Below are 14,139 nucleotides of genomic sequence, written 5' to 3'. Positions count from 1 at the left end.
ACAATTTTCCCTTAACACTGTCAATATGTGTGTGAAATCGAAGGAAAAAACCTCAAAACAGACTTGTATCCCAGTACGGACGGACGGAAGCTCGCATTTTTTATACTTTGTGTTTTTTTTTTCTTTGCCACATTTTCTCTTAAACATAGATTTTATGTGTTTTTTTTTTTAAATAGAAGACATATCCATATTACAATCTAACCCTTATAGACCTATTCCCTAAGTACCCCGTCATGCACCCGGTACGACCGACAGAACGGGACAAGGTGTTTCATAAATAACACACTCTACACCTCGTGGTGTGAGTATAATTTAACTCAAATGTATTTGTAGACATTTACAAAGATGGATGGTTATGATTTTATTTAAATTGCATACATATTGCATCCTGTACAAAATATGGAACCCTTCATCAGTTCATTTGAAAATTAAGCTTCATTTACTTCATAGATATCATGATCACCTCCACATTAAGGAAATCTAAGAAGATATTAAAATGAAAATATATACACAGTAATGCATGGAAACCATAAGAACAAATCAAGAAGGATACAAAAGGCTCAATGATACAATACAATAAAACCTACAGGGACAAACCCAGTAGTAAATATTCGGAACACAATGCATTAAGAGACACAAGGTAAGGGCCCAAAAGACACTTAAAGAGAGACAAAAAACGTAAAAAACACCACAAACAGACCAACCATCAAACTATCTTTATCAACAAAGAACAATAATACAATAATAACTTCAGGGACAAGATAAGCCATTAATTAGGCTATCACAATCTACATTATTAATTGTCTACCTCTTATATCGGTTAATTTTCAAATAATTGACTTTTTGAAGTTTATTGCTAGAAGTATGTTTCCACAAACATACGAATCTCTTCCGAGTTGTTTAAGAGACTTTAGAAAATGCTTCATTGACGAGATCAAATTTCTTAAGGGGGTGCCCAGTGCAACGGTGGATGGGGAAGGCCAACAATCAAAACGCTTAAAAAGGTTTTTTATTAAGTCTTGTTGGGTTATGATGATATATTTTTAAATGAGAAAGATGTTCAATAAAATATTGGAAAATAGTTGGTTAGACTCAGTTCCTGGTAATACAAATGCAAATATATTTCTTAAAATAGATGCAATCACCACATAGCCAAAAAACAGTGTTGATTAGGTAATACTGAATACTGACTTTTTTGACACAAAAAACATATTCATTTTGTAAAAAGACATTTCCAGAAAAGGCAACAGCTATTTGATTGAAATCCGATAAAATCTTTTTTCGAACTTAGCGCTGCGGACAGCCCTAAAAGGCCTAGTTTAAGGAATGTTTGGCATGATAATCCCCTGCTGTGCATCTCCCGCTAATTGCACTGGTGTCACAGTAGGGCCATTTTCCTGTGTATTCGTTTATTAGCTCATGGCCATTTAGTGTCCATTTCTATCATAAAACATCCCAAACTGCACAGCAGGATATTCAGATCAGAGATCTGATAAGACAATTAGGCAATTAGATTAAGATTAATTAACAGAGGTTGTGTATAAATACACGTTTGTTTGTTTTTTTTGGGGTGGGGCACTTATAGAAGGCTTAAACTAGGCCATTAAGTTTTGATTTTCCCCCCAAAAAATGTAAGCAGTGAATGGTTATACAAGCAATTTAAGAACAAAACAATAAACACACTAGTACATTTCTCACATGAGTGTGTACTGATGTAGCATATCATAATGTAGCCATTGTCATTTTCTAGTGTCAGTCGTTTTATCTTCGTTTATGCTGATGAAGATTTATATCTTAATGAGGTACACTTCCAACGACGAGAATGGTTGTCGATCAGTTAATGATGTTTAATTTTAGAAGGGTGACGTTTTGGATGCATTCAATAACTCCATCCAAAGTATGATACCTTCACGATTGGAATGACATTAACATAATATAATGAGTAGTCAATATAATTCGACAAACACGAATAAACTATTTGAAAAGAAATATTCGTTATCAATATTATATTCAAATTGCATGAGGAAAATAACAGTTAGTTCTTATATTAATACATACTTATAATAGCATAATAATGACAATGGTTATAGTTCGAAATGGCAATGGTTAAATTTAGAACTAAATAGAGTCACTGTTAACTATGGTCATTGGCATCTTATCCTCAATTGTATCAGATAAACTCCAATGCCGATGAGTAGCATGGGCAATAACTTGTCCACTATCTACTTCTGGAACTGATCCATGGCCATGAAGATACACTGCAGCTTGCAGGACAAGGAGGAAAAAGTGCCCGGATGTTCTGCTTCTTCGTTGTCCATTTCGTCGCTTATCTGTGATCAACAAGAAGATTCAACATACCTAAATTAATCTTAATGATACAGCACACTAATGATACAATAAAGAATATAGGGACAATTGCAGTGGAATCTTTTAAGCAAAACCCCTATTTAAAGACACAAAAATTGGGTCTTAAAGACACTGAACGAGAGACACGAACTGCAAAAAAACAAGACAGACCACAAATGCATAACAATATCCTTCCACAACATAACATAAACATGTATCATTTCCGTTGATCATACATATACTACACTGCTTAAATGTGTTCAACGCGTTCTTAAACATAAACACGTGTCAAATTTGATCATATTTCTGAAATGTAACGAGTACTCTCAAGACTCTTTTAAAATGACATAAGTGTAGTGTACTGTGATATAACATTCAACCTTTTGTCGGTATCTCTTGGCAAATTTGAACATCTCAATAAGAGCAGTGGATTGGTAAATCTTTCCTGAATATTTCTGAAAAAGAAGATATGAGACAGTTTTATGTAAATTGCTGTTTGCGGAACCATAATCCTAATGCACGAACAAGCTATTTTGGTGACCCAGAGTCAAATCTGAAGAAAGCACAAATCCAAAAAAGAGGAATATATACGAGGAAAATGTCATTCATTTTCCGAACGAATTAAAAAAAGAAAATATCAGATCTTATTGCTAAATCTCTAAACCTGACCTGAGATATTTTCTGAGTGAGATACGAATTGAGATCCTGGTCACTGACCGCTGGACGAGACTTCATCTCCGCAAAGTATTCCTTCACCATCTTCCTGTAGCGAGGAATTTCTTTGGCAAACAGCAGCTTGTTTGACGGAGAGCCCTTACGAAAAAAGTGAAAATGTATTATAAAATGTTCTGGAGTAAAATAGGATCCAATATGCTACAAAAGTGTTTATAAATGCTTACAAAACTACGTAAAAACGAGCATCAGCAATAAACGTAATCCGTGAAAGTAACGTAAAATTACAATTATATTGTGAAAGTTAAAGAGAGAAGTGCGTGTTTGATTTTGTAGGTAAAATGGATATTTAGTTTTACAACGAGAAGTGAGTGGTGACTACACTTTTTAATTTTGGTATAGTACTTATTCTATGTTGTTAAGCTCTTTTTAAACGATGTTAAAATTGTGCATTTCATTTCGATGTCGGTTGAACCCTTCTTACGGGCCCAGCTTTGACTCGGTGGTAGAGCAACTATCCATGAGAGTCTGGGCAATCACGGAGAGGCAGGAGTCGACAATTACTGGCTTGTGAATGTCGAACACGAACTCGGGGTTTTTGATGATGTTCACCCAGAAACGCAACATCAGGCTGTAATTTAACAGTTGTCCGTTTGGCCTTTAAATAACTCCTGTTACAATTACATGGTCTTAATGCTCAAAATGTAAACCAATAAACATATTTCTGAATTTAATGACACGTATATCGCTCACAAACCTGTTACATTTCCAAGTGTGAATGACATCTGGATCTGTGATGTTGCACCTGTTGGCCGCGCTGTCCAGCATATCAAACAGGAACTTAATGATAATGGGCGGATCATTCGGGACATGCAGGATTTGGGAATAGAATTCATCTATGTATTCTTGAAGAGTACCCTGTAGAAAAAAACATTCATATGTTTTGTTAAAAGTAGGCTAATCCAAAAACATGACGATCGTTAGCAAGAGTTTAAGAACATTAACCGAATTGAACGATCACTACATATTTGAGCTGCTCCTAAACCAAACAAAAACCTTCATCATCAGCTCACACAAAACATTTTATTTTAGTAAAATCCCTATCAAAATTAGATCGTTACATGCACTATTGAGACGAAAAGAATTGTCTATAAGCAGTTGGATGTTGCTTAGTCTACATAATTTTGTAATCCACATCATTTTGTGATGTGAATTAACATCATACTGCAAATCGGGAAATAATGAACCAATTCCTAAGGAACAAATAGCTGACATACCTTTGTGTTGAGGAGCCGTGGTAGGAAGAAATCGCTGGCCAGTTTCACCTCCTCGTCTTCGTTGTGCTGTTTCATCTGATGGTGAAATATTTTAAAAAACAGATTAATGCCAAAAGGTTCTAAACCTATATATATAGTTTAGTAACGCTTTGATATAGTCTTCAATATACATATCTAATTATTTTCATCCTCTCAATTCATTAAACGGTACATGGGAATTTCTATGAAATTTGACAAACATTTAATGTCTACCGTTTCAAATTAACTTCCTTATTTTAATCAAAATTATTACTTCAAATGTAAATCATGACATATGGATTCATTTGATGCCACACAAAATAATATTCTAGGTCTGATCAATATTGAAACATATTTGTCCGAGAACAGACGTCCGAAAACAACGTAAGGAAAAGCATAGAATATTGAAATATTAAGCGTAACATGTCAAATGGAAGCATTTTATTGTATTTCCAATAACAGTTTGTGTATACCACGTGATAATTAACGTCATATATGCTACGTCAGATGGTAATATTTTGCTTTAAATAAAGACTTAAATCAAAGACAACTTTTCTTTTACTACACCATTTTAAATGAAACAATAGGCAGTTTATGTAGCTTAAAGAGCACTGTCTTCGTTTTATTACCGGAGTTTGATAAGGTGATTAGTTTCATCAGACACTTCGACAAACATGTTTACAAAATAATGTTAATAAACAGTGCTCCATCAAGCGGTCGTATTGTGAAAAGGTTTGTCGAAATGTTCTAAGAAACTAAACTCTCAATCTAACTCTGTTTAAAGATCGAAGGCGGGGCTCCGTAGGCGTCGCAGACTGCGCTATTGTCATTTGAAACGGTGATGAATAGGAAAGTTATCTTTGTTTAAAGCCTTCATTCGAAGCAAAATGTTGCCTTCCGACGTGGCATATATGACGCAATTTATCACGTGGTATACACACACTAATTAACGTCCTTTTAATCGAAAATATCTTAAAACTAACTAGTTTTGTATAACATTTAGGTAAACCATAGAGTTGGGTCATTCTTGAAAGATACGAGAGACACATTCCATTCCAATACTGTGATGAATTGAAGATGTATGTTTAAGACGGCGAATTCAATCTTCAAGCGATTTGAAATAAGATCAAATATATTTGAATTATAGATGAATTCACCTTGCAAAAGAGAATATACAAAATGAGCAGTCGCAATGTTTTTATTGAATGATGTACAGAGATTTCCAAGATTGTCATTACACCATTTACATTAAAACATTTCATGATACTCGCAGCATGCACAGAGATACATTTTCATGCAGCTCATACCAAATGCCAAAAGTTTGAACCGCTAACTGTGCGAACAATTGGTTTTGACTTTCTTATGCTCCCGATAATGAACGATTCTGGGGACGCCGCTGACGTAAAAATATAAACATCTGCTTTAGAGTGCGAAAAGAACATAAAAAATATCATGATTACAACGAGTTAATTATTTACGAAAATGAAAGAAAAACATCTTTTAAACCTTACCAAAACCCCATTTGCTACTCACCCAGATGCTAGGGGAGCACAATATAAACTCTATGAAAACAACGTTGTTTTGACAAAAACATACTATATCAAGACCCATTCGAAAAGGAAACATCGAAAGTATCGTTTACCTGTCTTTATATTTACAGACATCGTCAGATCTTCTCTGTTAATCCTAAGTACATTTTCGCCCCATCCGGGACGTTATAATGTTGGAGAGTGTTGATTTTCTTCCAAAGGCCGTCTTTCACACTGGAAGCATCCTCGTCAAGAAGAGTTCTTCTGGTACCGCCACTCTCTTCAAATTCTGTTTAAGGGTATGATTGAGTAATCTAAGTATTTATTAATTTTATTATTAGAAATAATAGAAGAAATGGTCTATTTAACTTAAAGAAATAACATTGTTTACCCTACCCGAACATTTTATGGCAAGCTCAAGCCGATACGTGTGTATGAAACATGTTGTTGATCATGAACTCATTATATATTATTATCTGGGCTGACTGGACTGATTAGATGATAGTTAGTTAAATCAGGTACGAATATGTGAAAAACACCATTCTATGTCATCATTTACCTGTATATACTATGTGTTTTGCAAAACAATTGTGTTCCAAATCAAGAAAACATGATGTCATAGTGTAATATGTGCCAACGAAGCATAAACAATAAGAGACAGTAACCTTGATTCTCATCTGTTGGACTAATATGATTACCTAAACGGGTTGCATGAACCGAAGGCCGTTGCGAGTATCCGGCGTTTTTGTACAGAATCTCTAACATCTTGCCCTTGGCCTGGGTGATTGTGTCACAGTCGAGAACTACCACATCAATGGTCTTCTGCTGGTTTTCTATATATTGGAAATGATCAACTTCCAGCGTCTGAAACCGTATTAAAATAATGTATCACTTTTATACTATAAGTATGTGTATAAGACTTTAACCAGTACACCATACAAGAGCCAAATATGTCATGTCTTATACAGGAGTAGTTCATAAGTATATGCTGTTTCGCGAAACCATCCCTAATGGATGAGCACAAACATACGGGGTTATATACAATGAACTTGTAACAAATAGCAATACCAGTGACTTTGGTTGGTGAGTTTCAGTAAAGAGTTTGTCCTCAGATAGCGTGTATTTTGCACATGATGTGATGTAGTCCACTGGGCCCTTCTCCACTTGTATCTTGATAGCCTGATAGAGGATGAACAGTACCGACCCGGTATGCTCCTTTAGATAATGGTAGAGGCAGATTGACAGCCAGTGAGTCAACAACTTTTCAGCTATAGACTCGGACCTGGAGAAGAAACTTTTTTCTATAAGAGGTAAGTTCAGTTTTTGCCCTGAAAATAATTACCTATTAACAAATACTTTTAAAGATCAATGCTATAATAAATGATGATGATACTGATTTTACTGATTTTAAATTAAGGTTGAACAGTTTACTGAGTGTACACTACTCGAGAAATAACTACGCCACATCATTTATTTTAAAGTAATATATTAATTTGATTAATAGACAACATTTTCAGTAAAAACTTTTTTTAACCATTCGCACCTTCGCAAAAGCAGTTTAGGAGTGTTGGCTGCTACATTTTTGTCAATGAGAGCATCAAGTAGGTCCGTCAAAATGCTGTAAAGGTAAACTATTGTGAGAGGCACTAGCAATCATTAATTTGTAAAAACAAAAACAAATAATTAACGCTTCCTTAATTATAACATGAAACGCATAAACAAAATATTCTAATTTCACGGTATTAGAAATTACGTACCTCGTGATGAATTCCATATTGTCATGGTTGATGACCATCAAATATGATGCAACGTCAGACCTATAAGTAAATAAATTATTGAATAATATCTATCGATTAGGTTTCAAAATAATAATAATTATAATATTTGAGAAATAGACAGACAAAGGAAAACTTATACATGGCGGCAGACCTGTCATGGATGGTAAAACTATTCTGCTTCTCCAGGGCTCGAACAAAAGTCAGAAGGAATTGGCGACTCTTCAACAAACTCTTGAACTGCTCCATCTCCTTCTCGATGCTACTCGTCTGAAATGAATCTCGCATTTTATATCATAAATTAAGTAGGGCGTGTGTTTTTAGATAGGTGACCAAGTTTTGTTTTTTCTGATATAAATTGTATATCACATTCGAAGTCAATAAATACTAAATTCAATAAACTCGTATACTAAAGTCGATATAAACTCGCTCGTTAATATTAATTTTAAAAACAACTCGTTTAATAAACCCCGTATTGAATGGGGGTCATGTCACATCCTCTATTATTATAAGTATTGTATCTTATTGCGACGATCAAACCAGTTTCTATTTCTGGCTTTTAGATTCAAGATATAGGATAAAAAGTTAATGCTGAGCATCGGATTTACGAACTGCAAAGATCATTAAATGTTGAACAACTCATACTACTATGTTTGCCATGCTTACAATTATAGGAGGGGGTGACATCAAACCAAGTGATTTTTCCGCAGACAACAGAGTTTTACAAGCATAGTCATCAAAATCTCGGAACAGGACGTTTCCACCTTCAAGCTCACTTGTAAGATCGACCATGGCTGTTTGTAGAGCAGCGAACTCTGCAAAATGTCGCACGAAACTCATTTATCAATAGTTTTAATAAATCTTTAATCCCCAAATAAACAATTCGTCTAAAGTATATATTTGGGTTAGCGCCTTGGAACGAACAGCGAGTGGAAAGCATTTGCTGTCGAAATGGGTTCTCAAACTAACCTATCCTCACATTTAACAATAAAAGCAAATAGCTTTGAATATGCTAACAAACAACACACATTCCATATCGCTCTCGTTTGTTTTTTCTTAATTATTTCTAGTAAGTAAATGCTCAATTCTTATAATAATTTCACGAGTTACTTTGGACTTACCTTCTCGGCACTGGTTTCTATAGCGACCCTCCATTTTATCCAGCTTATACTCATAACCCTTCCTTTCCTGCATTATTCGATCTCGCAGCTTCATCCTAATAGTTAAGCATGCAACAGCCAAAGACACCAAGCCTAGAAGCACTACTCCACCTACAACGCCAGCTGCAAAATAATTCATGAGAAATGGACTATGTTATTTACAACCGTTTAGTAATAGTCTTAAATAGTCTTCAAACAATAGGTCTGTGGTATATTATATTGACAAAGCCACCTGGCCACATTGTATTATGTTTGTTCAAACACAAATATTACAGTAAAATAGTTGCTAAAGTGACGAACACAACGGTCATTAATTGAAGCACAAGCACGTATAAATGCACAAGGGTCAATCCAACATTCAACGAGAATATAAGTCACAAACAATTACAGCTTCTTAAATATTAGAATCACATTATCAAATATCAATAAATGTCGGGGTAGGAACAAGATCATACACAATTTATAGCTTTTGTGCTTACCAATTAGTCGAATGTTCGTGTAAGCGTTAGGTTCCAATGGCTCAGAATGTTCATACTCCATCTGGCCAACCACTCGTGTTAGAAATCCAATGCGCACCTGCGAACAATTACGTTTAACGTTACATGATATTATTTTAGAACGGTTGGAATAATTTCGGTATTTGTTGAAATAAATTAAAAAGTCTTTCGTAACATTTCATTGAGAACGAAAAAAAGTAGCAACATGCCAGTTTGTTTAACCTTTACGAGGAGTTTCAACCAATGAGTATTAGTGACCTTTGATTTAGACAATATTTATGCGAAAAACTACAAAAGCTGGGTATGTTTTCAAACAAAAAGGCGAGGTTTTTAATAGGCGAGGATAAGGCGAGACCTAACAATCCTTGATAAACATACCTAGCTTTTACATATAGTATGTATGTCTTAACCAAACCGCAGTTTATTACACTTAATACGCCAGTAAATTTACATTTTACTGACCGTTCCAAGGCAAGTGTAATAAACGGCGGTTTGGTTTAGACAATAAGTAATAAAAGAGAAAAACTGCTTTTTGGTGTAGTTAATTCAAAACACGTTTTTCATAGAAATTTTGCATAATGAATGTACCCACGCTTCCAACAATGCGTAGTGCAAGTTAATTTTAAATTCAAACAATGTGTTATGATAGAAATAAGCTAACTTTGTTTTAAACAATGCTTAATGAAGGTATCAAAGGTTAATTTTTTTCAAACGAAAGAATGGTAGCTTTACCTTAATAGGAAACAACGTGTGTCTGGTATCGTTACATTTGGGCGCACTTGTTGGAGGGGTACAGTACACCCGGTTGTTCTCTAGAGTTGTAACATTGCATTTCTCACAGTCAATTAACACCTGTACGTCTTCGGCGGTTGCTGCCACGTCCAAATTTTCACCCTTAAATTATTTTTTATTTGTAAGCTTTATATGCATTGTTATATTGTGTTATAGAACTATCCATATTCATGTTTATAAAACGAAATTTATTATCTATTCTTATAAATTAACAAACAAAGCAATGAGATATTATTTAAAGTTAAACTAACTTTTATAATGATGACTTGTGTGTTGCGCAGAGTCTCGGTGAAGTTGTAAAGCGTAGGGTCAGGATAGTATAGGAGGACAGAAATGTTGGACGGCAAATTCCTGACTGAGTCCACATCGTCCATGACAAAGCTTATCCTTTAAAATATTGGAGAAGTATTGTATAATACCGTGTGTACGGAAAAGGCACAGAGCTCACGTCGTCCATGATAAAGCTAACCCTTAAAATATGGAGAAGTGTTATATAATATTGTTTGTACGGAAAAGGCACAGAGCTCACGTCGTCCATGATAAAGCTAACCCTTTAAAATATCGGAGAAGTGTTATATAATACCGTTTGTACGAAAAAGGGTATAGAGCTAAGCCGTCCATTATTAAACTGACCTTCAAACATATTGGACTAACGTTAAAAAGCAGTTGGTGCACACAATAAAGGCATAGAGCCCACGTTGTCCATAATAAAACTAACCCTACATCATACAAGTCAAATGTTAAAAAAACAACACAGTTTGTACACAAAAAGGGCCAAGGTCTTCCATAATAAAACTTACCCTTTGTTAAAGATTTTTTATAAACACTTGCGTTTAATTAAGCTTTATTTATAATATCAAGTTGATGCATTAATGTTTCACTAATATCAGAAAGTGCCGTGACAGTGTTGTGAAGTGTCTATTAATACATATTGTAAATACAGATTCTTTTTTTAGTTTGTCTAACGCATAGTTTATATAATTCAATTGTATGACGTATATAACGATCATTTTACAAGTAATAATAGGAAAAACAAAACTTACTCCATGTTTCCCAAAGCTTCAAGTGACCGTTTTGTCCGCTGTCTGGACCCTCGGAAAGTAAACCTTGGACTTTTGCATGTCAAACTTCCATTAAACTCACTGTTATGTGGGTCATGCGATCTTCCGCAAATGCAAGGCTAGAATTAATAGCATCAACAATTATACAATAAAAAAAAAAAAAAAAAAATATTCACTTTATATTAGATAAAATGGGATAAAACTGACATTGCGCATAACAAGGCAAAGAAGAATAAAGGCAAACTGAATATAGTATTCTGTTTCTGTACTCCAAATAATCCCTAAACTTAAAAACTTTTTTTTATCCAATCGTTATAACTCACTATTTTAACTGTAGTTATTCCGTCACTGTTATGGGCACTGAGCCACGGTGTTTGCACGGACAACAGGTTAAGACCAGTCACAGTTAAAACTCGTCCTCCGCTGTTTTAATAGGTGATGAAAATAAATTATTTTATCATTATACTTTCAAAAACTCATTTGACATTAAAATTGTAAAAAACACAAGTAAGCATCCTTATGTCAATATTTGTTCTGTTTTGTTAATCAAACAAAGTTCGAACAATTCGAACAAGACAAATAATTTGGTAAATTAGTTATGCGACATGCCACACATAGTTGTTTTGTCAAATTGAACATGTACTTGTAAGATATGGCCATGGTTAAAGCTGTTGCACGACTCCCAAAACACCCTCACTATGACAAATCATTAAACGTAGACTTTTTTGTTCGAAAAAAAAAACAGGCTAAAGTTTAGTTAACATGAAACAACAAGACCGTCAACGCGACAAAGTATAAACACGTACCTTTCAAAACTGTTTCTTGGTTGAATATTCCAAACTACAGGGTCAGTAACGTACGTGAAGTTGACTCCTTCAACGATCTGATTATCGAAAACCATGGAAACTGAAGCATTCGTCTTGGTGGTTGAATTGAATTTTACTGTCCTACATTCGGCCATGGTTGGCTTCATAGACCTGACATTAAATGTTACGAATACAGTATGGTTTGTACAGGTATACTTAATATCACACAAAGCTTTCTCAGACACACAAGCTCTTTACTTCTATCTACAGCCTGCACTTATGTCGGACAATAAACAAAGACTGTTAAAATCTAAGCCATATAACAACATCTCAGTCGAAGTCTGCAATTATACAGATAAGTAATTATGTTTATGAATTTTAACGTAACCTTGTCAGACATCATGACATGGGTCAGTGTTTCATTAACATTAATCAAATTGTCAGTTAATTTATGTCAAAAGAAATTAGATTCAGCGATTATGCTTTAAACTACAGCATGCTAGTTCGGACGTACATAGGCACTATAACTAGATGCTCTCCAATCTTTATCTTCCTCTCCCAACCTGTGTCTAAATATTCGCCGTATATCGTAACATTTGTACCACCAGACAAAGGTCCGTATCTCGGGAAAATACTTGTGATTCTCGGAATCTGAAACTGTTACAGCGCTGCATTGATAATTGTTCAAAAACTTTAAATCAAAGTTTCTATTATTGCCTTCCTTATCTAATCATTTATTTAAGAATTGGTTATGGTAAGCGCTTTTATATACAGCAACCTTTAGATATTGAAAAACACATACTATGGCAAAGTTCAAATTTCAAACAACATTCAATAAGTAAATATATAATGGCGTTACTTTCAAATTGTAACATAATTTATTATATAAAAACAACCATACGTTGAAACTGTATTTTTCATACACAACCGGATTGTGGCCTGCTATATTCACTGTCACATTTTCCATTGTTACTCTATGACTTGGTCCAAGCTCACATGTTATTCTAAAAATCACAAAACATTACACGACTCTGATATTAATAAACCACATACTAATGAATTATGCATCTGCTTAGTTCTCATTCCTTCATCAATACAAAAATTGATTTTTTTTCGTTAGAACTGCGAATCGTAAAGAAACTTAAATCTAGGTAGGCTTGGTAATGGTCAGTCGTTATTGGGTTGAGAACAGGCACATGTTGCTAATCCAGGTACATGTGTACGCTTATCATCCAAGTTCTTATTGAAGTTTAATAACAATTTTCTGGTGACGATAACATCTAACATTTAAAACAGTACGTCTGTTTTTAGGCATGATATTTCACAGTACGTTATTCATATTGTAAGAATACAACATTTGATAACACAAACTACATCCACATAACGAAAACAGCAATTTTGATTTCATTTAAATTGTTTATTTACCAGTATGGAGGCGGGCAACACTGACAACGCACACTGACAACGGCTTCAGATTAATTAATTATTTTATATCCAAGGAGCGATAATTAATTCTCAATAACGTAAAACTTGAACGTGAAGTTATATACCGACCTTGTTGATATGTTTACCATATCGGCAGCAGTGTGACTGGTAACACAGGAGATGTTCCCGACACTAACAGCGTTTTGTTTTTGTAGGGAACCCAGGTTAAAACCCTCGACAGTTATGGGAGTGACAGCATTGATATGGGCAGAAAGAGGATATACCTGCACATATTATACATGACCGAAATTTTCTTCAAAACGACAAAAAGTATACAACTTAACTGCGTAATGCTAATAGAACTGATACAATCCCGGTCATTTCCTCGAAAACGTTTGAACCCGTCAAACTTCAGTAAAAATAAGTAGACATACATAAGTGTCAAAAAACTAGTTGAGTCGCAAAACTAGCTAAGACAATTTCCATTTACAACGAAAACAATTAGTACATAATTTCTCTATTAATCCCGAAAGGAACGGTTTGAATTGTCAAGGCATATACCACAATCCATAACAAATGTCAAATAACTCTTAAATGTCGTCTTTGTACTGTGGCCATAGAATGAAGTAATACATATTGAAATAAATATCAGCAAGGTTATGTACTCGAAATCGATACACACCTTCGGTGTCAGGCTTTTATTAAGTGACACTCTTATTCAAAATCGATATATACACATGTATAACAAACACACATTTTGAGTCATAAACCTTTATCTACA

The 14,139-nt window shown here is 34.5% G+C and overlaps 1 protein-coding gene across 1 annotated transcript in view; it reads right to left on the bottom strand.

Moving 5' to 3' along the window:
• Window positions 1-348: 348 nt before the first annotated feature.
• The window catches only part of LOC128217361 (plexin-A3-like), a 40,220-nt gene continuing 26,429 nt past the window's right edge, over window positions 349-14,139 (bottom strand). The window contains 24 exon segments of the mRNA XM_052924473.1: window positions 349-2,330; window positions 2,727-2,801; window positions 3,016-3,649; window positions 3,776-3,936; window positions 4,296-4,370; window positions 5,621-5,709; window positions 5,956-6,000; window positions 6,003-6,131; window positions 6,541-6,706; window positions 6,911-7,124; window positions 7,386-7,460; window positions 7,600-7,659; window positions 7,772-7,887; window positions 8,284-8,432; window positions 8,739-8,900; window positions 9,257-9,353; window positions 10,007-10,168; window positions 10,318-10,453; window positions 11,110-11,246; window positions 11,451-11,550; window positions 11,934-12,104; window positions 12,448-12,590; window positions 12,835-12,937; window positions 13,488-13,642. Coding sequence (XP_052780433.1) covers window positions 3,499-3,649; window positions 3,776-3,936; window positions 4,296-4,370; window positions 5,621-5,709; window positions 5,956-6,000; window positions 6,003-6,131; window positions 6,541-6,706; window positions 6,911-7,124; window positions 7,386-7,460; window positions 7,600-7,659; window positions 7,772-7,887; window positions 8,284-8,432; window positions 8,739-8,900; window positions 9,257-9,353; window positions 10,007-10,168; window positions 10,318-10,453; window positions 11,110-11,246; window positions 11,451-11,550; window positions 11,934-12,104; window positions 12,448-12,590; window positions 12,835-12,937; window positions 13,488-13,642 — 2,796 coding nt within the window. The 3' untranslated portion in view covers window positions 349-2,330; window positions 2,727-2,801; window positions 3,016-3,498.

Source organism: Mya arenaria, chromosome 14, assembly GCF_026914265.1.
Source record: "Mya arenaria isolate MELC-2E11 chromosome 14, ASM2691426v1".
Classification (NCBI taxonomy): Eukaryota; Metazoa; Mollusca; class Bivalvia; order Myida; family Myidae; genus Mya; species Mya arenaria.
The sequence above is the reverse complement of the archived record's forward strand: the minus strand, read 5'-3'. Positions and strand labels throughout refer to the sequence as shown.